The sequence below is a fragment of the Anopheles maculipalpis genome, chromosome 2RL, assembly GCF_943734695.1.
Source record: "Anopheles maculipalpis chromosome 2RL, idAnoMacuDA_375_x, whole genome shotgun sequence".
NCBI lineage: Eukaryota > Metazoa > Arthropoda > Insecta > Diptera > Culicidae > Anopheles > Anopheles maculipalpis.
The window spans coordinates 19831529-19856733 of record NC_064871.1 but is presented as its reverse complement, the minus strand read 5'-3'; the positions used below and the strand labels follow the sequence as shown (position 1 = coordinate 19856733).

General features: G+C 45.3%; 5 protein-coding genes across 5 annotated transcripts; 3 read left to right on the top strand and 2 right to left on the bottom strand.

Annotated features, from left to right (window-relative positions):
* Positions 1–95: 95 nt before the first annotated feature.
* LOC126559660 (ATP-binding cassette sub-family C member 4) lies at positions 96–7062 on the bottom strand. The gene is made up of 8 exons (XM_050215830.1): positions 6723–7062; positions 4921–5052; positions 4541–4833; positions 2460–4306; positions 1556–2198; positions 1261–1491; positions 500–1193; positions 96–420 (listed from the first exon to the last, which is right to left on the bottom strand). Exons 1-8 carry the CDS (start codon positions 6905–6907, stop codon positions 96–98), a joined length of 4350 nt encoding a protein of 1449 aa, XP_050071787.1. The 5' UTR covers positions 6908–7062.
* A 3559-nt stretch (positions 7063–10621) lies between these two features.
* On the top strand, positions 10622–12195 carry LOC126558112 (uncharacterized). Its single transcript, XM_050214065.1, has 3 exons — positions 10622–11008; positions 11084–11167; positions 11391–12195. The coding sequence occupies exons 1-3, from the start codon at positions 10626–10628 to the stop codon at positions 12193–12195; spliced, it is 1272 nt and encodes a 423-aa protein (XP_050070022.1). The 5' UTR covers positions 10622–10625.
* Positions 12196–12387: 192 nt separating this feature from the next.
* On the top strand, positions 12388–13357 carry LOC126565178 (uncharacterized). Its single transcript, XM_050222329.1, has 2 exons — positions 12388–12434; positions 12547–13357. Exons 1-2 carry the CDS (start codon positions 12388–12390, stop codon positions 13355–13357), a joined length of 858 nt encoding a protein of 285 aa, XP_050078286.1.
* A 3304-nt stretch (positions 13358–16661) lies between these two features.
* LOC126558391 (eukaryotic translation initiation factor 4H-like) lies at positions 16662–20101 on the bottom strand. Its single transcript, XM_050214400.1, has 4 exons — positions 20003–20101; positions 18746–19042; positions 18271–18530; positions 16662–17161 (listed from the first exon to the last, which is right to left on the bottom strand). Exons 1-4 carry the CDS (start codon positions 20032–20034, stop codon positions 16662–16664), a joined length of 1089 nt encoding a protein of 362 aa, XP_050070357.1. The 5' UTR covers positions 20035–20101.
* A 681-nt stretch (positions 20102–20782) lies between these two features.
* Positions 20783–24969, top strand: LOC126556736 (myb-binding protein 1A). The gene is made up of 2 exons (XM_050212205.1): positions 20783–21007; positions 21088–24969. The coding sequence occupies exons 1-2, from the start codon at positions 20810–20812 to the stop codon at positions 24967–24969; spliced, it is 4080 nt and encodes a 1359-aa protein (XP_050068162.1). The 5' UTR covers positions 20783–20809.
* The last annotated feature ends 236 nt before the right edge of the window (positions 24970–25205 follow it).

Genomic DNA, 25205 nt, shown 5'->3' with positions numbered 1-25205 from the left:
GCAACTAACCTAAAAGGCAGTACCGGTAGCTCTCTCGTAGTGAGCAGAAAATCATTTCCTAAATTAACGATTAATTAGTGTGACATGTTTGCGATTCATTGCGGTGCTTCTTTGCCGAAACGCCACGGATTCGGCATACCGTTCATGAGATGTCGATTCGGATCCATTCGTGCATAAGTGTCCGCAGCGATACGCTTCAGAGATTCCGACTCGGATGGTCCGGTAGCTTCGACCATGTCCTTTAGTATACTACCCTCCTGCTGCAACAGCACATGGGGAGCATCGAATTCTCGTGCTTCACCAGCATCCATTACGAGTATGCGATCGGAATCCATTACCGTGTGCAGACGATGCGCAACTGTCAGAACCGTGCAGTGTTTAAACTTTTCCCGTATAGTTGTCTGTATCAAAGCGTCCGTCCTAAAAAAAATGCCAATGTAAAAAGAGTACCGTAAGCACAGGCACCTCATAAAACACGTGCTCCTGTGGTCGTACTTACTGTGGATCTACATTGGCAGTAGCTTCATCCAGCACTAAAATCTTGTTGTTCCGTAGTATTGCTCGCGCTAAGCAGATCAACTGCCGCTGGCCGACACTGAAGTTTGTGCCACCCTCCGTCACCATAAAGTCCAGCCCGCTGATGGCGGAACGAAGCTCTACCTCACCGATCGCACGCCACAGCATATCGTCGTCGTACAGGTTGAATGGATCCAGATTGTAGCGTATGGTGGCACTGAACAGGACCGGATCCTGCGGGATAATCGATATCTTCGAACGCAACGCTTCGAGTGAAATTACACCCGTATCGATACCGTCGATCATGATGCGTCCCTCGATACGTGCCAATCGAAAAAGGGCACCAATGAGGGATGATTTACCCGCACCCGTACGACCAACGATTCCCACCTTCCAGGTGGGTTCGATAACAAGCTCCAACTGCTTTAACACAGGCGGTGCGTCCTGTTCGTAGCGGAGTGACATGTTGTGGAACTGTAGCTGACCTTTCCACGGCCAATCACCCGGTGGCACCTTTGGTGGATCCGTTTCGGGAGGGATTTCGGTGTACTGTACCACACGTTCGACGGCTGTCATTTGTTGAATCGATTCTGTCGTCTGGCGGATACCGTACTGTACCATACCGGTAAGGATGAGTGCCTGCGAGATGGCTAAGCCCACGTTAGCACTGAAAGTATCTGTGAAACAAGGATGCATTTAGTAAATGGATCTTTGGAACTTCTTATTTACAATCAATAATCGTACCCTGATGCAGTACAATAAAGCTAAACGTGACGCAAGCCACGAATGCCGTACTGATACAATCAAGCCACAGTCCGAGAGCAGCATTGCTAGCCATTGTCAGCTGCCATACGGCCGAGTGTACGTTCTGCAGATCGTCAAACTCTTCCCGAATCTTCTCCTGGACTCCGCTCGAACGGATGGTAGACAAGCCGGACAATGTGGCGGAAATATGTGAAAACACCGGACTGCGTGCTGTTGTCGTACAAGAATTAGAATCATTAGAATCTTCTTTTACGCGTCTTGTTCTTCTACTTACTGATTCCTTCCAATCGTTTCAAGTCTTGAATCGGACGCAGATATAGCTTAAGTGCTAACGCGTACAGTACAACTGCTCCGAACAGCGGTACTAACAACAGTGGATTCACGATCGTAATCATCGTCAAGATACCGGTCATAACTAACAGTATCTGAATGGCTTCTATCATCGCCTTCGGCAGCAACTCGTCGATCGCTCCCATATCCTTCGAGAAGCGGTTAAGAATACGACCCGAAGGATTCGTATCGAAAAACCGCATCGGAGCTGTTAGGATACGTGCAAACATTCGATCGTGCAGATTCCGGGATGCTTTCATACAAATGTTGAAAAACAGATAACCTCGGAAGATGGTGAATGCGACCACACAGATAATGATTACACCGTACGTGTACAGAAAATCGACAGTCGACGTGTGGACTGCGAATTCGTTCACCAACCGCAGCTCCTCCTGTCGCGTCCAGTACGTCACAAAATAATCCGACCCACTGACGATCGCTTGTGAGAATAGCAGCATAAAGAAGGTGAACAGCAGCATCAGTATGTTGCCGCCTGACAGGAAGTACGTCGCCCAGACGCGCCACGAAATGCTTCCTTCTGCCTGGTCCTCGGCCACCTGCCGACCAAGATTGTCGGCCACACTGGACTGGAAAAAGGCATGAACATGGGCGGAAAAGATTAATGAATGCATACTACACGACAGTGATGGACACTAGCTGGTTCCGATTGCGTGTTCGGAAACGTTACTGGTTTCAGGACCGATTCCGGAACCGATTTCGAAACCGATACCGTTTCTTAGAACTAAACTAAACAATTTCTGAATTGATCGAAATTTCGGGAATTGATTGAAGCAGCATTTTGCCTATCACTACTAAACAGATTAGAATCTGGCCTATACGGAACTTACCGCACAAGAGCTCGGCGTAATGCCTCGTAACGAAACGGTACTGCCCTTCAGCAGCTTATACCCATCGAGTGTTACACCATCGATGAACGGTATTTCATCTTCAGGAATGTCCGCCGATAGTACGTTCTCGTCCGCAGCACTCTTCTCCGATCCGGTCGGTTTCAGCAGCTTACCGAAATCTACCTTTCCATTTGCCAGTTCCGTGTACGTGCCTTGCGTGACTATTTTACCACCCTCGATTATTACGATCCAGTCCGCCTCCTTGAGGAAGTGTACCTGATGGGTCACCAGGACACGTGTTGCTCGCTGCTTCTGCGCTAGATACCCTCGTGGACCGATCACTTCGTCGAACAGATGCTTACCAACATGCGCATCGACGGCACTCAGTGGATCATCGAGCAGGTAGATGGAAGCATTGTTATACACGGCACGCGCCAAACTAACTCGGGCACGCTGTCCTCCCGAGAGAGAGGTACCTCGTTCTCCTACAACCGTTTTATCACCGTCCGGTAGTTGTTGAAAGTCTGTCGCAAGAGCACAGTGTCGCACTACCGCCTGATAGCGATGACGATCGTACGGCAATCCGAACAGAATATTATTTCGCACAGTACCGGTAAAAAGCCACGGTTCTTGCGATCCGTACGAAACATCCCCATTGATCGTGGCTGTCCCATTTTGAATCGGAAGCTCACCGAGCAGCATCTGTAGCAGTGAACTTTTGCCTGCACCGACTGGTCCAATCACAGCCAGCAATTTTCCCGCATCGATCTTGACGGTGATGTCTTTTAACGTTTTTTCGGTCGTTTCTTCCCAACTAGCAGTAACCTTGTGTAGCTCAATCGCAGGCTTGCTATTGTCCTCTGACAGATGCAGATCGTTTAGATTGCGTTGCAAGCCGCCGTTCGGTGACGGCGGGTTTGAGTCGTGTTCCTCCAACGCAAGAAATTCCTGTATGCGATCGATCGACACGAGTGCTTCGGCTCCAAGCGATACAGCCAGTGGATAAAAGATGGCAGCCGTTAGTTGGAGAATGTTAAAAAACTGTGCCATCGGGAAGACGATATCAGCCGTAATGGAACGTCCCTCGATCACACAGCAAGCGATCGCAAGAAACAGTGTCGATCGCTCGGTAAACACCATCGTGCTTAGATAGATACCACGGATGTACGATGCCCACCGTATCTGGCGCACTTCCTTCTTGCGGGCAATCGAAACAACCTTATGGAAAGGTTTCTCCCATGCGTACATCTTGATCACCTGGATGCCCTGTATCAGTTCGTTCATGATGCCAACGCGCTGATCCGTTTTTTTGGCCACACGCATACGAATGATGGAACTCAATCGACTGAGCCCCGTTTGTACGGGAATCGTTTTTACCAGCAGTCCAACTACACCGACGATGGCGGCCCACTGTACCCGGCGCCAGATGAGATAGCACGTAAAGCAAGCCTGGAACGGCAGGACCCACACGTAGTGCACGTAGATAAACCCGTAATCCAACCGGCTCACATCGTTCGACAGTAAGTTGATCATATAGCCTGCCGGCGTTTGTCCGGCCGCCTTCCTCGACATTCGGAGCGTCTTGCGATAGATAAGTGAGCAGCAGGCAATACGCATTCGCGCACCAACCAAACGCTCCCGCAGATCGGAATGGTGACAGCAAAAGCATCCAAACAGTGTCAACAGGACGAGCAGCCCCGAAAGCCAAAAGGCATCATTCCAGGCATGGTTCAGAAAGTCGGAAAGATCGTCTATTAGGGTGCTGTTGGTGGTTGCCGTTGCTGGATCGTCAGCCCCAAGCAACGGATCGCTAACGTCGGGGAATAATGTTGTCGGTAAGCTATCATCTAGGGACGCAGTTATGAAATAGTAGAGAGAAAAAGCAGAAACATGTTAATTAATCGTGGCTCATGGTGGATTGTTTTGCTAATCATCCTTGATAAGATAGTTGTTGCGAATAATAAGATGCGTAAAACTAGAGTACATCACTCGCATCGGAAAGTTATGCGGTTGAGAACTGATTAGAATTTTCCGGGATCCATGCGCGAAATCACGAAGAAAGGCTTTTGAAAATGCATTACCTTCTTGGCCGAGGGATGGCTTGCTTCCACCAATACTATTGCCAGGCGCCGGTTTATCATCGTCGATTCGGATCCTTCGCTTCCGGCGCCGTTTATTTATCATGGCCGTCTCGTCGAACACAAGATTTTCCAGATGGGATTGTGTAGTGTCCGGCAGCATCATCAGTGGCATTGCCATCGGTGGGACAGTGGTGATCAGATCATTATCGATACTTGCCACAGCAACGTGTGTAGAGTTGGTGGGTGCTTGAAATTGTATCAGCAACTGGGCAAGTACTACCGGAAGAATGGTCCTGGAAGGCATTTTTGAAATTGGTAAGGCTAGCGTTAGGGAGCAAAAAGACGCAACCACTGCCAGAGCGAAAGAGAGAAGCACTTACTTTATCAAAACGAATAAAAATATTAGAAATCCATCGAAGAGACTCTGCTTGTAGAACGTTCGGAACAGGGCATTGCGTAGCTTTGGTTCGCGGCTTGCGATACGCGCCTGGGACACTTCCTTTTCCCATTGCCTAACGGGAGAGAAGGCACAGATAAGGAGAGAATTTTATTATGATTTCCGTGCAATAAACCAATGCATCAGAAGAGGTGCACCGCTGCAAGCTGACTTGGGGATTATAATCGATGCGTGCTTATTGGATGTTGTAGCGCAATCAAGCACACAATGTGTGCTGATGTGCCGTGGGTTCTTCCTTGAGCGATAATTCTACCTCTCTTGCTTACTACATAGTTGGTTGATCCTCTAGAATGAATCTAGATTTTTGGAGCTCTTAAAATTGACCCAATCGGCAACTATCGCAGGAGATGGAGTAGAATATTGGACTTGATTGATCGATTGATTGTCTTGTTGATGAGTAATTCGTTCGGCCATGTGGTTGAATTGTCTGCTTTTCTGTCGAAGACCGCTTTGACACCAAAAATCTGGTTTTAAATTATCTTGCGAACTAGGATTCTAGAACATTCACTTCTCTTAACAAGATCGATTTAAGTGACACGTTTGCATAGGCCATGACCATGCCTTTAACGTTAAAGTAGCTTCGATTTCGGTTTCTTCGCTAGTCTTTCACAAGAACAAGCTGCTTTTATTAATGGTAGATCGTCGACGAAAAAGATCCAACGAGTACTGTCCAAAAACAGGTTTTGGTAAAGGAATAGGTGAACGGAAAAAAATGGTAGAATAATTTACACACTTTGCGCCCCTTGTCGGTGGCAGGTTGGACAGGTTGTTGCAAAGCCAAATACTGGGCCTATTATTTTTGTGTTGATATTTGCAGCATCCGCTTTATTCGCCTCGTGCCTGGAGATTCCTGCGGTAGGTATAATTTGACTACCGAAAAAGAGAAAAAAGGCCTTATCCCACTCCCACAAAAGCTTGTCAACTAAAATTAACGAAAAATGAGTGTTTACTCAACGAACAAGGTTTCAAGGTTGTGGTTTCCCAAGGCGTATTTGCAGACCTATTTATTTTGTCTACCACGAGTTCATCATTATTGGCCCAGGTTAGTTCTAACCTAGTGGTGGCTATGAATGATAGCAACGTCCCATTTCTAGATGCTTATCGTAAAAACGTCTTACTGAAGGACACACACGGCGTACAACATGGTGATATAAATCTTCCTAGTTGATAAACCATGAACCATCTTCTCTTGGGAGTAGTCTTGAGAAGATTGTGGATGCTTCCCGTTGCGATAAACGGTATCATTAAAATGATGGCCAACTCAGGTGTGAAGTAGCCGACAGGTGGAGTAAAAACTGGTTGGAGCTTTGTGAGTTACACAATGAACAGCAAAAACGTTCATCAGCATTGGCGGGAAGAAGCTAATCATAGCAAGCGTTGCGTTAAATGAAGGAGAATTTGTATGGAGCTTAAAGTCTAGACAGCAAAACAAACGTGGTGATCATATTTCTTTTATGAAGAACATTAGCTAGAGATCGTGCCAATGTGTAAACTTTAAGCCTTATAATCCATTTGTTTTTTTTTTTATAGGAACCATCAAGTCACGAAGAACGAACGAATGAATCGATGAGAGTAAATAACAGACACGTCACTCTTAACCATCGCATCAATCAGTAGGTCACCACGCATCTATACGATATTTAACAAGCACATACGCTAGAGCAAGATTCGTAGTACCTTGACCGCAAAACTATCAACCCACTTGATTGACACGTGCAAACTTACTCTTCCAACTCTTCGCCCAGATCCTCGGATCGGTCCGCCCGCAGACACTTGGTAAGATCATCCTTACCGAGTCCGCGGCGCGACCCACGATAGAACAGTGGCAGCAACCAGCCGAAGAACAGCTGCGACAGAGCGAATGCTCCCTTGCGAGGATTTTTCTTCACCGGCTTCGTGGAGCTGTCCATCGTCGCTGCGGTGCGTGGACACGTGGAAACCGGTGAAACACTAGTTCGATCACTTGCGCTGGACTGCGCTGCCGGGAGCGGCTAGAATCGCTGTAACACTGATGCACCAAACACAACAGTACCGTCGTTAGGCACATTCACTTCGTCACAACACACTTGTCGCCGGACATTGCACAGGGACAGAGTCACTTTACGTCGTTACTGCACAGTACCGCGCCACATTACTAGAACTGTCCTAATATCACTGACTTTCAAGGCACTCAGTTTCGCAACAAAAGAAACTACCGACGGAACGGAACTGATAATATTGCAACCTGCGAAACAGATTATAGACGATGATTAGCCGACATTCGGTGAGGTTGCAAATGGCATTGTAAAGCGATCGTAAAATCACTTCCACCGGAAGTTTAATGACGGAGTCACACACAACATTCGGTCATTGGAATGAGCGAGTTGGAGTGATGATGTATCCCTTATCGCTAAGGTCACAAAAAGAGGAAAATCACACGCCCCAGACCTTGGATCAATTATTGCAATTTCTAACCGAATTCCGCCGAAACTGTATCACCCACTTAAAGCGCGCTGTGTGTCTCCGTGGGCAAGGTGAATGAAGAGGGTCAATTAAACATGTCAAGTGATTCTTCATTTCATGCCCTAAACCAATAACTACTACCACGACTGATGTCCGTCACACTCTTCACTGATGTCCGTCAGCGACGGTTAACTTCTGGACGACCTGCGGGCTGCGTAAAACAACGAACCAAACTAAATACGAAAGACGACAGCTACGCATTCTCCTGGCCTGGATTGTGCTGATGGATGGCCGAGACTGGGCGCTGATAAGAGGCTACAGAGTCCGGACGATGACTAAATGTCGTCATATCAACGGGGTTGAAATGCGAGATGATCGGTCGACGGACGGATGATGGATGCTGTTTTTACGGCAGGGATTAACTGGCCATGCGTCAACTGTTGAGAAGTGTTCTTCGTGAGCAGAAGACCAGATTTCATGTGCATTTTTTGTTCGAAAAACTTTTGTCAATCGTTGGTGTGATAAGGAACACTACCAGAAGCTGAAATCTGATCGCATAAAAGTTGAGTTCGTTCGGTTCATATGAACATCGCGAACTGCTTTCGAATCAATTCATCGATTAATTATCAAAATATTACCTTAAAAACTTATAGTTGTTGCGAACAAGATTTTTCTAGCCCTTAAAATCGGACCACAGACGAGATAAAGCCAATCATTACCGTTGTTAATCCGGCGCGGATTACAAGTTTTGTTCAAGCAATCGACAAGAAATGGCCGACACCGATCGAACACCGCGCGAATCAACCCCGCCAATAGATGGGTGAGTCGTTAATGTAACAACATCAAATACTCATTCATTATCTCCTTTTGGTCGGCGTTCAGTTTGATAACTCACAAAGAACAAGAACGATGAACTGGTCGATCGAGCTGTGCATCTCGTTGCTGCCCGTGCTGGAATGTTTAATTTATACTCGTAATCTAGGAACCTTTGTGTGCCTCACTATGTGTCTCTCCTTTTCTCTTGGTAGCTTTTTTTTTTCTTTTGGAAAATTAAATCCACAAGCTTACGGTGTGCTACAGCCCACCGAAAACAACACAAATTTCAGTTTGTAGGAAATCATTTTACCATTTTTGGTAGGTTTTTTTATGATTTCATAATTCCAAACAAGAACATGATAAGCGACCAAAACAAACACGTGTTTGAATGGGTCAGTGCGCTGGACAAGGAGACTACGAGCGCGAGAATTTTATGCTTTCAAGGCCTTTTTTTCTGTTTTGACCATTGAAGTTTTTTAGGCAAAAAATTCAAAATTTTCTTTACCGTTTTACTGGTCCAGAGTTATAACCACATGGGCTTGCAGGTTGTTCTATGGCATTTCTGCGCGGCAAACCAGCTTTTTTAGGACAATTTGAACAGTAATTAAGGTGATCGCTTTGGCACGTGCCATACTCGCCTTATTTTCCACCATGCATTGGGTGAAAGAAATCATAAAAGTTCTTGCACACTTACGTAACGAACATACACACGCAAGTAACTAGACAAAACGAAAATCTGAGCATGAAAAAATGCCTACCGGTAGAAGAAACCATGACTACTCCCTCGTCAGCTCGAGTAATACCGCCAGACAGGCAGGACAAACCACACATTCCAAAAATATATGCTATTCACGCTCGACGTCGCCGCGCCCGTCGTGTTTCGTTCTCACCCCCTGTGAGCATAAATCATGCCACTGATTTAAACACAAAAAAATCCAATACATCCGATACGGGAATAGAAGGAAGCGTGTGGCTTAATGTTGCACATTTGGTGTGCTGGTTCTCCTCACATCGGAACTGTTATTTGTACGCCATGTACGATGAAGTGCGCTTGTGTTGATTCTTGTTCTATACCATTTTCCACTGTTTGCAACAGGTTGCGAAAGGATGCCGGCACGCGATCGTCACTTTAATTCCGTTCTTTTCGATCGATCACTTATCGCATCGCTAACACACTATCGCACAAATGTAACTTTCATCATCACCACCACACTCTTATCGTACCGCACAATATTATCGAATGGAAAACTTACTGAATAATGTTTAAACACAGACGGAACCGAAACAAACAAGCTAATTAATGCGAGAAAAGGGAATCGTCCCAGAAGGCGCCGACAACAACCACCCCAATGCGGCAGCTCGCGGGAAAATGAATGCATAAAAACATCAGCCTCTGTTGGCTGGCTCAGTTCAGCAAAAACATACGGAAAAAAAGCTGCTGGCCTAAAATGCGAGAGAAAATTAACGTGTGTTTATAAGCTCCGGTTCAGATCGTGATAGTTTCAAATTAGCAGCTTCAAGTCAAGGAATCAATAAACAAGCCGGTTTTTTGCGTAAGATGGATATTTAGGTTAGAAATTCAAGTAATTTGTAATAGAATCAATTATAATTAACTTACATGACTTTTTTCTTTCATATTCCGCACATTGCTCTTGTACAGGGTGATCCTGCATGCTGCGACCACGCACACATCAACACCCATGTTGCTCACCCATGTGGGAGCTGCTAACCACCGCGCGAACTGCTTCATATAAACATAAACAATATGCGTGCTCACCCATACCGTAACATGAAATCCACCCGTACGCTTGCCTTCGCATAACTAACAACATAAAGAATGAAGAATAGAAAAAAAAAATACAATCACCCGGCAAAAATGTTACACCCGCTCCGGTAGTAACTGTGTGTTTGTGAGGTTATTTACGTAGGGAGGATGGGGGTGGTTTTTCTTTTCTGCATATTCCGTGCTTAGCTATCTTTGGCAAACCACTTCCCCATTTGTACACACGCATTCAGCACCTCCAAACACATCTTATCTTGATGCTCTTTTCTTTTTCATACCCTCCGAGTGTGTTTCTATTGATTGACGACATAAAACGGTAACTAAAATTGGTGGTGATGTGGCCCTGATGTGGCTGGTGTAAACGATTCCCTCTTGCTCTTCCTTTTTAGTACGACGAAGCCGTATTCTAATTGATCAATTGTGCGCCAATCGGTACGAAGTGTAGTACGAAATCTGCCCGGACAAGTTCCCCCAGTGAGACAGCCGCTGTCACGATAAGCCGAGCGATAACGTGGACACAACGACCGTCCCCGCTGTGTTGATTCGGCATTTGGTTTTTGCAAAGCAGGCGGTACACCACGTTCGTCATGGATACTCCAAGGGCTGCTGTGAAGTTGAGTGATATTTCACCGAAATTCACCGAGGAAACGCTGGACGAGATTGTCCGCAATGCTGGCGGTAAGCGGTGTATTGGCTGGAAGATTCCCGAAACGAATTTTGCCAAGGGTGATGCGTATTTGAGCGAGCTGTACCGCATTCAACTGACCGGTGAAGCGAACGAGCCGAACCAGGAACCGTTGGTGGTAAATGTGGTCGTGAAGACGATTCCGAAGAACGTTGGACGTCGCAATACGTTCCGATCGTCGGATTTTTTCCGCAATGAGGCCAACTTTTACAACGTGGTACTGAAGGAGCTGTACCGCTTTCAGGATTCGCGCAAACCGGCCAACCCGTTTAAAGACATCGATAGGTAAGATATTGAAAGGCCACGTTGAGACCGAGAAGGTTTTCGGGCTGATTAATGTGAATCCATTTTTCGTTTTAGATGTTTTGTGGCGTACACGGATGGTGTGAACGATTTCATCGCAATGGACGACCTTGGCCAGTACGGCTACAAGACCGCTTCAAGGTGAGTATCCCCCATTCATGATTATTTAGATTCATTTTGTTGGGTGAAATGCTCCACCATGATTTGCACTTATGCCCTGTGCCTTATTTTGCATGCTTCGCCTGATTCATTGCCACGACCGTGCCACGTGACACGTGTGTGTAGCAAGTTTTTTATTTCGATTACCTTTTTTTACTCTCAACCTCCTTTACTCTCGCCCTCTCCCCATTTACTACTTGCCTAGGGCCACGGGTGTTGGACTGGAGGAGTGCCAGCGGTGTATGCGATCTCTTGGCCGCTTTCATGCCTTGTCGCTAGCGATGAAGGAACAGGAACCGGACCGCTTTCACGAAATCGCACATCAGCACGTGGAGGAAACGTACTACGATGCCCGGCTGAAATGGTGGTACAACAACTTCCTTCAGGTGCAGCTCGGCATTGCACGGGACGCGATGGCACACGAATATCCCGGCACGGAGCTGGAGCGCAAGATGGAGAAATTTTTCGATTGCGATCTGTACGACCACATGGTCTACCTGACGCACGCCCGCAACCAAAATTCGGTCATCAATCACGGTGACTGCTGGATGCCGAACTTTATGTTTCACGACAGTACGCCGGCGATGCGCATGATCGATTTTCAGCTGGCCCGGTACAGTTCGCCCGTGCTGGACATTTCCTTCTTTGTGTACTCGTGCACCAGCCAGGAGTTGCGCGAGGCTCACTATCAGGAGCTGCTCGATGCGTACTATGGTGGGTTGGCAGAGATGTTGCGTGATCTCGGTTCCGATCCGGAGGTCGTGTTCCCGTACGCGGAGCTGCAAAAGGAGCTGAAGCAGTATGCACGTTTCGGGTGTGGTATGGGCATTGAATCGATACCGTTTTCGTTGCTGGACGAGTCGGAAGTGCCGGATCTGGATAAGATCAAGGGTGAGGAAGCGATTCCGATCGAAACGATTTGGATACTGCGCCCTATTGCAAGCCAGGCGGGAAGGCGCCGATTAACGGACATGTTCCGTCACGCTACCGATATGGGGTATTTGGATTGAGGAAGGAGATGGGAGTGATGGAGAGGAAGCCCTGCCGATATTAATGTTTCCCTCACTCGGAGTGAAGAAAATGACGAATCTGGAGCAAATAAAATGAAACCAACAATTGGAAGTATTAAGAAGAAGGAAGTGTCAATCAATTGCTTGGTTGTATGGTTTTATCGACCTGTAATTTAATAATTTTATAACGTAATGATTACTGCTGGTGGAGTGGCGACAACGGACCCGGTCTTCACACGGCAGGATCGAATCACATCCGGACCGTTTCCTCTAGTCTAGAAAATTATATTATCAACCAATATATGAACACGTATTTCATTTATTCGCTTTACTTACCCTTACCATCCACAGGAGCGAAGGAATCAACCTTGACGAATGTCTCCGGTGCATTCGATCGTTGGGGCGCTTTCATGCTCTCTCCTTTGCGCTGAAGTTGCATGAACCTGCCACATTCGAATCGTTGGCCAATCAACTCCAGGAAACGTACTACAGTGCGCGGCTCGTACCGTGGTATCAGAATTTTATGCAACGTTTGGTTACCATTTCCAAGGAAGCACTCGAACTCGGCTGTATGGAAGATCCCGATGATTATACGGCGAGTTTCAAGCGTGATGTGCTAACCTTCCTGGACGGCGACATCTACGGCATGATGGTGGAGCTGTCGAATGCGCGCAACCATTACTCAGTGTTCACGCACGGTGACTGTTGGTTGCCCAACTTTCTGTTTCATCCGCAAGACGTTCGCATGATCGACTTCCAGATGGTACGGTGCGGATCACCCGTGTTAGACATTATTATGTTTGTGTACTGCTGTACCGATCAGACACTACGTATGATGCATTACGATCAGCTGCTGAGCACCTACTACCAGAGTTTCAGCGAAATGTTGACCGATCTTGGTACTGAGCCCCAGGAAACGTTTCCCGCCACTGCACTAGCGGAAGAATTGGTACGGTTCGGTCGATTCGGGTGTGGTATAGCGGTAGAAGCGATACCACTTTCGCTGCTCGATGGTGCCGATGTGCCGGAATTGGATAGCATCGAGGGTACGGATGCGGTCCCGCTGGAACAGATCATGACGCTGCGTAGTATCAAAACACGGTACGGACGCCGCCGTTTGCTGGATGTGTTCCGCCATGCACGTGGCTGTGGATATATTTGAAATGATCGTTATGGGAAGGGGGCGCAATGGGTAACAAAAATGCGAATAAAATTACCCCCGTCATGACTGTATTTGTTATCGTGTGTTCCTTTTTCTAATTATTACTTTATTGATGTTTTTTTGTCGACTGTTCACAGAGGTTCATTTTGTTATCGGGTACTAATAATAGGTGCAGCGATTTGCAAATGCTTTCCCAGTAAGGTAGCGGTGTTTAGGTGTGTTATGTCTCTTCACCATTCTTCATCAGAAATTTCGTTTGGTTTTTTTTTGTTGCCTTAGTCTTACGGTTTCATTTCGCTCTTTTCATCGCAACAACACTTAGTTTAGAGATTGATTTTTATTTGTTTTTTTTTTTTTGTTAATAATATTACGTCGTCTTTTCTATTTTTACAATTCTTTCCATTTGTTTTTTTCGTTTTTCATTTTTTTCTGTTTTTAATGTTTTTCTCTACCTTCTTTTACTTCCCATGTTGCGCGTGTGTTTTCACACTAGTTTTATGTTACTTTGTTTTCTTTTTCTTTTGCTGTTTTTATGTTCATTTTATTATGTTTTCTGTTTGGGTTTTTATTATATATATTTTGATGACCTTTTTCAGTGAAATAATTAACTCCACACGCCACGCGTGGTATCCACGTGGCGAGGAAATCTATAGGGGAAAGAAAGTGCGAGCTCCGGTGCTCTTATGCCTGTTTTAGATTCGGCATCCTGTCGGTAGTAGAAGGAATTAAATGTATTTATCCGCCGCAGCAATTATGGTTATGTATTAAACAAGATGCGTACAAAAGGGGGATTGCGCTTGTATGATCCACCAGGGCCCTAGTGTTACACGTGTATTTCCTGATGGATGGTGTTTTATTTCTTTATGATGTACATTAACGGTTAGGAGGGAGAAAAAGTAGTTTGGCTAACAGTTTAAAAATATTATGCGCATCATATTTTGTTACATTGTTGAAGAAGATGGTGTTGATAGTGCGAATCATACATTTTCCTCAACACCGCACACACTCACAGTGTTGTGTTCCTGTTATTGCTGTCTGTCGTCTCTCCATCGCTTCTTTACCCACTTACACCAAACCGATACAGGATACCTTATTGCCGGTTGAATCATTTAATCCGTATTAGATTGTAGCACGATTTACGTTTTATTTTTTTAGCAGCAAAATAAATGGTACATTACACGATTACTTCCTACATCAATACGGGTTCGCGGTTAAATAAACGGGGAGAAACAGCCTCAGCCTTAACTCAAAAAGACATGATAATAAAGTATAGAGACAATTCAGTATTATGTTCAAATGTCGTTAAACACAGCAAAAAACAAAACAGCAACAAAAAAACACACACACTCACACGACTTGCCCTTTGGCGCTTTCTCTGAACTAATTCGGCGCTTCAGTAGTTAGGAAACAGGACCAAAAAAAAAAAAGCGAATTTCTCTTAGTTTACAGTATGCTGCAGTATGGTAATTTGATGCGCAGCATTTGAATGATTTTACAAAATCATTACATTGCGCGATTTTCCTTTCTGCATTGTTAGGATTTTCTTTCAATTTTCTTATTCATTCTTCTGCGGAGTAAAGGAGATTTTTGTAATTGTTTCTCTGGTGTTTGTTAGCTACTGTTTTGGCGCCGGTGGACAACATTCCCGGTGCACACACGGCACATAATCAAAATCGCATAACCCCCAGTATCATTGGCGTACTCATCATGCATCCATCTCACAGTAAATGTATTGTGTATTGTTATTATCAGTATTATTTGTAATTTGTATCCAGTATCCAGCCCAACTACCCCCGTCTGCCATTGGATAGCTAGTAGGTTATATCGTAGAAAAAAGCTTACAAATCAAATTGGACATAAATTAGTCTTTAACTAGTATTCTTTAAATCCTCCTCATCATCCATCCCAGTTACATTTCTCTGTTTGATTTGAGTTCTGTATTTTTGTTTTCTGCGATTATTGAATGCGCTCGCGCGTTCGTAGATATAATGTTGCAAATCGTATGCGAAAATGCTTTTAGAGCTCTATTTCTCTTAGTTTTGCGCCGTAATACTTTCACGCCCTTCTGTGCTATTGCTATCATTATAAGCAACTTGAAACGAAGACAAGGTAGAGCTTTACCACAAATTTACATGATCGATTAAAGCGGCAATTAAAAAACAAACAATATTTCAGCCTAGAAAAGGGTACACACAGCAACGAAATAAAGTAAAACAAATTACTCTCGAGTTTGTCTCTAATCGAAGAAAAGGAAAACCACCTTACAGAAGAATACTGTCACAAGTGTTGCGAGAAATTCGACAGTATTTATTAAAAATGTTCCTGACACGACTTAGCCGTAGTTATTGAAACGAAAATAGGAAACAAGGCAGCTTAAACTTTCAGCCACCTCTCAACACACACACACGCGCACACACACACACACACACACACACACACACACACACACACACACACACACACACACACACACACACACACAGACACACATACACACACATACGAAAATCCTTTCCCTCGGGGTAAAAATAAAATTACAAAAACACTTTACTCCAAACTCTTTCTATTGGGGTTCTTAAGCCATACAAGAACAAAAAAACGCAACAACGAATGAATGCCAAATTTTAGTAATTTGTGGTACATTTTATACATACACAAAAAATAATAAGTGTACAGAAGAAACTGGAACTTTACACCAATAGAGAAAGTGAACAAAACCAAAAAAAAAAAAAAGAAAAAATACTAACAACGCATTCCAGACCGTAAGTTGTGAGTGGTTTTGCGTCATTTTTAGTTTTGCTAAGATTAGAAAATACGAGACGGGATAAAAACAGAACTAAAATACACACACTACCACACTACACAGATAAAAAAGAAACCTCTACTATATATTCCACTGGAACGAGTGGGAAACGAGTGTGGGCTTCTACAGAGCATTTGATTTCACGAATAGGAATTTCGATTGCACGCTTGATCGTACTAGAGCAGTGGAGCATTATGTCTAACGGATAGAGAACCGGGACAGAAGGACGAAAAAAAAAACAGACACTCTCGCGAAAAAGCTGTATACCGTATTCTTGCATTTACACCGAAGGGCGAAGAGTAGAGCGATGGTGGTGGTGGTAGTAATGGAGAACTTAAACCACAATCAGGAGTCAACCGCCATCGGTATTATCATAATTTTTATCAACCTACTTCAGCATATCTCATCTTGATAGTGCGCATGGATGTGTGTGTGTGTGTGTGTGTGTAAGTTTCTGTATGTGTGTATGTGTGTTTTCTCGATAATTTTGATGCATTATTCTTAATTATCTGCCCCCGTAGCGGAGGATGATGCACTGCCACCACCACCACCGTCCGCACTGCTACCTTCGCTACCAACACTGTTGGCGTGCTTTCGCGCATTATTATCCGTGCTGATTTTCTCTTCGCGGGGCCGCGCATTGCCAAATATGGCAGCCGCTTGCTTCGTTTCGGCCAACGCATTTAGTGGCGCGTTCGTTGAGCGCGGTGCCAGCTTGAGCCGGGGCCGTTCCTCCATGTTGGAACTGGGGTTGGATGGTGGCGGGTAGTGCGACGATGGTGGAGCATCTTTTCTCCGATCGTTGTCGCGATATTGATTATTACGACCAAAGTTGCCGTACCTATTGCCATCGTCGCGTCCGTAATTGTCGCGATCGTTGTAGCCGCGACCACCGCCGCCACGTCCATCACGCCCATCGTGGTCACGGTTCCAATCGTCCCGGCCACCGCCATCACGCTCGTCGCCAAAGTTTCCGTACCTCCCTCGATTTGCTGGTCGATCTATTCGGGAGGAAGGTGGTTAAAGAAAAAAAAGGATAATATTAAAATTAGCAGTCCAAAAGATATCTTACATAGGGAGTAGGGAAAAGGGAAAGAAGCATTAGAAACGGATTATATATAGAAATCACCAGTGCAACGATTTTTAACTAATTTAAAATTTCATTCTAATGCTACCGCTACATCTATCTCCGAATCATTCATTTTATGAATTATATCTTCTTCAATAAGAAATCATTCATATTAGAATAATAAATGCAAATATCACATTCGTGAAAATGAAGAAAGCAAATATAAAAGAAGAAAGAAATGATAAAAGAAAGGGAAAAGGTTAAAAAATTTATGTGAAATAATAGGTAATTTCATAAGCATCTGCGTTACCCGTATTTCAAGCATTTTAACTACTACTTTTACGAATGAGAATAACTACTTGACTACTTGAATTACTAAAAACTATTTCATTTTCTATGCAACTATCACGTAGTTTGGAATATATTTCTTAGACTTTCGATAATTCTCATCGAATTCAAGATAATTTTGAATAAACGAATTTGTTGCCCAAATTGCGCAAATACAAAGCGACCAGACCGTCTCTCAAGAAGTAAACAAAAATGTTAACCATACGGCAATGAGCCGTAATATTGGAATAAAAAAAGAATAAATAAAATAAGTATCTTATGGGCTGAATGACCATTAAATAATTATCTCATCGAGGAAATGTACGATTTTTATCGCTTTTATCGTTCTATGGCCCTTGCAAACTTTTCCGTAACATATACGTAGATGCTTAATGAAAAATATTCTGTGCAACTGTTTTCAAAGTGCGCCTGCAACAGCAGCTCTAACGGCAATCAATAGCTCGTTGAATAATTAGGATTTTTCTTAGCTAATAGAAACCGAACATAATTGTCCGAAAATCCTTTCCTAATTATTTCATAACATGCTGCAAAGCGATAGTTGAATGAATCTACACGAGAAAGCTACTAGTAGTGGATGCATGCAGAATAAGGAACTGCAACTTGTCTACAGAGTACACAACAACAACAGCAAGAGAGTGATATGATATGATCAGCACACAACCATTAGCGTTGGTGTTCGCGCTCGATCTTTACCATTATAGCTATTCGGACGTCCACCACGGTTTCTATCGTAATCGTTTCGGGAGTAATCGTTACCATAATGTCTATCCATACCACCACTACCTCCACCACCGCCACCGCCGCCACCACCACTGCCACCACCACTGCTGATCGGCCGATTGTTCATCTGAGTGGGTCCGCCACGGTTGTAGCCACCGCCGCCACCGCCGCCACCTCCCGGTACACCGGGACCACCGCGATTCTGTTGACCACCGCGTCTATTAAACCCGCCGCTTGAAATGGGAAAAGGATTCGATTAGTGAAAATTGCAAACCATCGCAGAAAAGCACATGTTGTGCAAACTGACAGAGACGCACATGTGGCACGTAGTCGTGTGCGTGCGTGTGTGTGTTATCAACTGTTTTAGCTTACAGATTAAAATGAAATATATCGATTACACAGATGCAATCATGTGTGACGTAACCGGCCGCATGCATGCGATACATACCGATCATTTTTCTTCTGCTCGGCCACATCAATCCGCAACGGTTCCGGTCGTTCGTTCAGCACAATCATGCGATCCAGCAGGAGCACCTTTTCCAGATCTTCGAGCGTATCAAACTCGACGTAGCAAAATCCTTTGAATGCATCCGTTTCCTTGTCCTTCACGAGACGCACGCTCTTGACCGCATACTCTTTGAAGATGGAGTTAATGTCACCCTGCACGATGCCATTCGGAAGGTTGCCAACGTACGCAAGGAACGGTGGTTCCGTCGGTAGCGGTTTACGGGCCCGCTCTCCATATCTGTGTGCGTGTGGGTGATAGAAAAAGAAAAGGTAAGTTAATAAGTAATAATTAATTTGCGAAATGAATTCTATGAAGGTCTCGAAATCCGGCATCGAGTGATCCAGCATTAAACAGCCGAGGTCCACAGAATGGTGATAATCTCCGTCTAGAGTAATGAGCATTCCGGAAAAGTTTTGACTTGCGTCCTGTAACTTCAGTGGTATTGGTGCAGCACCCGGCATGATGACCGTGACGATGATTGCTATTTATAGTCAGGAATATATTTTGTTTTTCGCAGCACCATCGTTACCATCGCATCCTGTGCGCTCGGTTTCGACAGGTGAGTAACCCGGGTTTGACCACTGAGAGGGAAATTTCCGGGTGGCTTTCAAACTCAACGGAACCGGTATTTACCAACGCATCCGTGGCATCCGTGTTCCCCAGGACTATCACGCGGTACGGTCCACATGTATGTGTATGTGTGCGAGAATTTGAATGCGCATGCATAGTATTGCCTTGCCCAAAAACACACAAACAAAACATTTCTTCTAACGTTTCGCCAGGATTAGGGCGCATGCAAGTGAGCTGCTCCACTGCTTACCGAGCAGGAAAACCCACTTGGATCACTTTTCACAGCACTTCACATATCCGTTCCGTTTCAGTTCTATCCGGCTTTCGGCACACTTCGTCAGCATTACTACCACCACCGCATACCGTCGTTCACACCCGTCATTGCCCACAAGGCCCGACCCTCCGCGGGCTCGAGCTAGCAGACATCATCACCACCACGAGTTTGCTTTGCTCGAAGAAAGCGGTCGGGTCGGTGTTCCGACTAATCGCACATGCCACGCTGACCGCGGCCCACCACGGGTTCACATTTATGCTGCAACACCTGGCCATCTTCTTTCGCCGCAAGTTACGACCCTTTACACACCATTCTGACCAGTGGAACCGTGAAAAAGAGCTCGTTTCATTTACCTATTATTATCGTGTGTACCTCTGCCTGCCATATTATATTTGCGATTAAGGCAGGCGCGTGGTGTCGCGAGTACAGAAAATCCCTATTCTTTTTCGCTGTCATATTGACGGCTGTCAAAAACTCGGTCCTGCCTGCACGGTGGCTGTTGGTTGTTGGATTTTTTGTATAATTGTTAGTTGCTTTTGTAAATTACCCGAAAGATTGAGAAGTGGTAGGAAGGAAACGTAATTAATCATAAAATGGAAATAATGTTTTCCAACTGCAAACATAATAATTGTGTAAATAATGCCCTAAACCTGAATTTTACCGTAAATTTCCCTCAAGGCAGTATGCTTTTAATTGAACAGAAAAAGACAGGAAATGGTCTAGATTTACATCGTGTATTAAACAAAACATCAATCAAATGTTTTGTAAATTTAAGTTTTATTTCAATCATATTCGAACCCACCACCCTGTATTCAAATGGTCAAAATATCCCTCCATGCGGTACTACTTTTCGAAGCAAAAATATCCGATTGCGGGCGCGCGTGCTGGCTGTCAAAATACTCCCCAAAAGTTGGATTATTTTTCCCTGAATTGCCGATTGACAGTTTACGATCAAATAAAAAAAGTGCTGCTATTACAAGCACATGGTTTTCTGTGTTGCCATCGAATGCCCGGTGATTGTATCGTGTTCACGAATATTGTGTAATTTTTCGTTTCCTTTCGTTTTGTCCACGTTGGTTTCCGTTCTAACAATTCGGTTTGCCATCGAAAGTGTATAATAACAAACCCGGTATTGTGTGTGTTTTGTGGAAGCTGCAACGATGAAGGAGCAACCCGGCCGTAAGGCTGGCATGCTGATGGACAAATCCGTGTTTGGGTACTTTAAGCATTTCATCAACGAAGACGATGGTATCCGGGTGAATGGTGCCTGCAGCTTGATCGAGTTCCTAACAAAGGGAAAATCGCACACGGCCCAGCAGAATGGCTCCGGTGATGTGGCTGAAGAAATGTCCGCACCTGTAGGTTATGAACCTGTGTGTGTTTTTTTGGGGAGTGCAACTGAATATGCTAATGCGCTTTTGTTTTTTTTAACCTACAGAAGTCGGCCGAAACTGCCTATGCACTAAAGCGTCTAGTTCGTGGCGTTGGTTCCACGCTAAATGCCTCCCGAATTGGTTTCTTCACTGCACTGGTAGGGCTACTGGAGCAGCTAAAGTGTAAAGAGCTGGAATGTCCCGCCGTCACGGAACTGTTGGGATTGATCAAAACGGAGTTAACCGATTCAGAGCGTGGCGATAAGGAGGATAAAAAGGAAAAAGTAAATCTCGAACTACGCATTGGCAAAATTCTCGTCTGTGGAGCTATCATCAAATCCGGCCTGATCGACAGCGCAACCGAACAGGAATTGCAATCAGTACTGAAAACTATGAAGAAAAACATGCACGAAATGCTCACACCATTGGTGTATGCATTTCTGAACGAGCTCACCAATCGACTGGATGCAGCGAAATTCTCCAAAGTGTTTTGGCCCGTGTTTGAGGAGGTGCTAAACGTGCCGAAGGAAAATCACACGATCGATTCGGTGTTCTTCCTACTGCAGCTATCGATTGGACCGCACAAGAAGCTTATCAATAGCAAATACTTCGAGCGCAACTTTGGCGTTCCGAATCTGCTGCACGAGGATAACTTTGCCTTTTTGGCCAAGTTGCTTTTCGGTGTTGGCTCCACGATGGGTATTAATCATCCGTTCTACGAGTGTTTGCTAGAGCAGTTGAGCAAGAAGAACGCGATGGTACCGTTCTGGCGTGACACTATTGTGCCGGTATTGGAGCAGGAAACGGACGATAAACCGAAGCATCGCAATTTAATTGTACTTCGCATGGCGATTTCCGTTCTGGGTCGTATGGAAGATTACGCACTCGTTCCGGAAGTTTTACACCCAACGTTTGTAAAGTTTCTGGTAAACGACCTTAAAAATCGCTCCAAGTACAGTGAAGACGTGCGCAACCTGTACCAGGAAGTGTGTACCACACTGCTCGGCTGTTATCCCAAAATGCAGGACGAAAGTGCCCGTCTGGCCACGTTCCGTCGGTTGATGAATGCGCCGGGCAGTATACTGATCGACAAGTATGCCAATTGTAAGCTACTGCAGAACCTGCTCGTTTCACTGTCCGCTCCAAGTTTGCAGTCGATTGCGGCCGAACTGCAGACATTCATCCTGGACGAATCGACGGGAACCAATGCTGAACGATCGTATGCAGCGCAGGTACTGCAGCGAATACTTTCCATGCGCCAGCTCGCATCAGCTGCCGATTCTAGCGACGGCAAACAAGAGGAAATGGAGAAATGGCATCAAGAAATGGTACAGTTTTTCCTTACCCTCGGCGTATTCTACACCAAGGATGGAGTGAAAGTGCTGAAAGGCACTAAATCGGATAAAGCCATCTCGTCCGAACTGGCTACAATGATGCGCGGGATGTTTTTCCATTCACTCGAACATCGGCATGCAAAGTTAGCGAACGAGCGTGCCTTTTTACTGTCGATTGTGCGCCATGTCGATGAGCTGCTGCGTACCAATGGTGTCAAGTCGCTGCGAAGTCCGCTGACCGACGAACAGCTCAACTGTTGGCACAAGATGTTTGCCACGGTTGCCAGCGATTCACCAAACAAGAAGCAAAGCAAGAAACAAACCCGTGGCGAGGAAACGACACAGTGCGATACGGTATTTCACATCCTGTTAATGCACATGGGGCTACATTTGTTCAGCGATCCGGAAGTGGCCAGCAGCTCGATCATGGAGCTTGAGTGTGTCATGAAACGCATCGAAGAGAAGGCAAAGCTACGTCGACAAAGTACCAGCAATGGTGGAATGACTAACGGCAAAAACAAAAAGAAATCGTCTAGCGAGCTTGAGTACGAACTGGAACCGGCCGAACCGGAATGGATCGAGGTGGTGGTGGATCTTTTTCTGAATTTGCTTTCCCAAAATTCGCACCTACTGCGCAAAGTAATCGGCCATCTGTTTCCGCATCTTTCGGGTGAAATAACACTGCCAGCACTGAATCAGATCCTGTCGGTTATTAACCTGAAGGACAAATCGAATCCACTCGCAATGAACGGTGAGGACGAGGAGGAGGAAGAGGAGGACGAGGAGAATGGAAGTGAAGCGGAGGAAGAAGTGGACGAAGATGGAAAGGATTCGGCAGCGGACGAGAGTGGTGTGGAAAGTGATGACGATCCGAACGAGGAAAATGACGATGACGACGAGGAAGAGGAGGACGATGACGATGAGGATATAATGGGAGACGAGGAGGAGGAAGAGAACATTTCCGATACGATGCGCCAAACGATACAGGCGGCACTGGGCGGTGCAAATCCGGAAACTGACACAGAATCGGTCGATTTGGACGACCTCGATGAGGAGCAGGGTCGTAAGCTGGATGTGGCACTTTCCGCTGCCTTCCGGGCGTTCCGCAAATCGAAACCTTCGCGCAAACGGAAGGGACCAACGAAGGTGGAAAAGCAGATGGATACAGTGTTGACCCACTTCCGGATGCGGGTGCTCGATCTGATCGATGCGTACCTTAAGCAGGAACCGGACATGCTGCTGTGTCTTGAGCTGATGCTGTACATCTTCGAGATGTTGCCGGTTGGGTTGCGCGAGGAGTCCAAGTATGGAGCGATTCTGAAGCGATACATACACATTTTTAATACGTTGATTCGCATAAAGAAGTTTAAGCGAGATGCGGCCGGAGTGCGGATGGAACAGCTCGATCAGATATTGCGCGATTTGATCGAAAAGGTGGCGAAGGGTGTTGCCTTTCCGGAGCGTAACGAGTACCTGTTGAAGGCTTGCCAGTTTATCGTCATCTGTAGTCAGGTGCTGGCCAAGCAGGAAGCGGGAAGGGAATCGAATGCGGTAGATAGAACGTTCGGTGAGCTGCTGACGGAGTTTATTAGCAATCGAAATCCATCGCTTGCGTTTGGTGTGTTTCAAAACTTGTTCCGGATGCAGTGGAGTGGCGTGTGGCATTTGGTAGATAAGTTAGTGAGCGGTGGATTAAAGCTAAGCTCGGTACGATCAATTCGTAGAATACAGACACTTCAGTTGCTGAGGGAATTGCTTCGAAATCGGCGCTTGATAAATGCTGATCAGCCACGATCGGGGACTGCATTGCGTAATATCTGCAACGAAGCACTCGCTCCATACGTAACGGAACTGGAGGCAGCAGTCAGTGCAGGGGATCGTTCAATTGGACAGAACGAACTGTACGAGCTGTTGATGGTACTTCACGAGGTAAAAAATCATTCACCAATGGTCAGCAATGCTGGTGATAAGAAGAAAGTGGACAAAAAGTCAGAGCTGCTCAAATGGGACACGATCGGAGCACAGGTACAATCGATGCGTCTGTTCGCCCTTAACTCGCAAACGATGTCCACGTATAGGCGATTTTGTCAGCGATTAAATCTGTCGCCAGTTAGCAATGAAGGACTGCCTGCTTTGAAGGAAGCTGGAAGTAATGGTGTTACTGTGGAAATGTCTAGCGAAGAAAAACCTGCTGTTAACGGTGTTACCCCCAAGAAGGGTAATGCCAAAAAGCGGAAATCAGAGACAAAGAAGGAAGCGAATGAGGAAGAGGACCCACTCATGAACGGCAGTGTGGATGAGGAAGAAAATGACCAACCATCGGAAACTGCCAATCAATCTGACAAGCGGAAGCGAAAGAAGGGCAAGAAGGTACCTTCATCAGTGGTGAACGACACAAACGGTGTGGAACCAACGGTGCTCAACGGTGACCACCAGTCAGAGGACGCTAAACCTAAGCGAAAGCGAAAGAACCAACTGAACGGTGGTGATGATGGAGACATAACCGAAAGTTCTACGAAAAAGGAAAAACGACGACGAAAGGAAGCCCGATTGCAGGCTGCATCGCAAGGGATGGAAGGAATTTCGTTTGCTAGGGTGGTACAACTTGAGTAAAACGTGTATGCGTGTGGAGTTGTGCGTTTTAGTTAGGATCTTTTTTTTTTTTTGCAAATGAATATGATTAAAAATGTTGGTCCTCAATAATGGTTCCGATTTTCTTATTTTCCTTTGCGATTTCTTTGTGCATTTCCGTACATGCATATAAGAAAAAGTTTGCAGAGTTTGCATTCAATTTGTAACTGGTAACTGTATGCAATAAACATAAATTCATTTATTAAATAAATTTTAAA

Bases quoted from the DNA above. Each gene is read 5' to 3' on its own strand.
- LOC126558112 (XM_050214065.1), top strand. From the start codon at position 10,626: ATGGATACTCCAAGGGCTGCTGTGAAGTTGAGTGATATTTCACCGAAA. The intron at 11,009-11,083 runs GTAAGATATTGA...TTTTCGTTTTAG, and splicing joins CCGTTTAAAGACATCGATAG to ATGTTTTGTGGCGTACACGG. The intron at 11,168-11,390 runs GTGAGTATCCCC...CTACTTGCCTAG, and splicing joins GGCTACAAGACCGCTTCAAG to GGCCACGGGTGTTGGACTGG.
- LOC126558391 (XM_050214400.1), bottom strand. From the start codon at position 20,034: ATGGCAGGCAGAGGTACACACGATAATAATAG. The intron at 19,043-20,002 runs GTAAATGAAACG...ACACGCACACAG, and splicing joins GGTACACACGATAATAATAG to ATATGGAGAGCGGGCCCGTA. The intron at 18,531-18,745 runs GTATGTATCGCA...TCCCATTTCAAG, and splicing joins GAGCAGAAGAAAAATGATCG to CGGCGGGTTTAATAGACGCG.
- LOC126565178 (XM_050222329.1), top strand. From the start codon at position 12,388: ATGATTACTGCTGGTGGAGTGGCGACAACGGACCCGGTCTTCACACG. The intron at 12,435-12,546 runs GCAGGATCGAAT...TACCATCCACAG, and splicing joins ACGGACCCGGTCTTCACACG to GAGCGAAGGAATCAACCTTG.
- LOC126559660 (XM_050215830.1), bottom strand. From the start codon at position 6,907: ATGGACAGCTCCACGAAGCCGGTGAAGAAAAATCCTCGCAAGGGAGCA. The intron at 5,053-6,722 runs GTAAGTTTGCAC...CTCTCCCGTTAG, and splicing joins CTGGGCGAAGAGTTGGAAGA to GCAATGGGAAAAGGAAGTGT. The intron at 4,307-4,540 runs GTAATGCATTTT...CTGCGTCCCTAG, and splicing joins GCCATCCCTCGGCCAAGAAG to ATGATAGCTTACCGACAACA.
- LOC126556736 (XM_050212205.1), top strand. From the start codon at position 20,810: ATGAAGGAGCAACCCGGCCGTAAGGCTGGCATGCTGATGGACAAATCC. The intron at 21,008-21,087 runs GTAGGTTATGAA...TTTAACCTACAG, and splicing joins CTGAAGAAATGTCCGCACCT to AAGTCGGCCGAAACTGCCTA.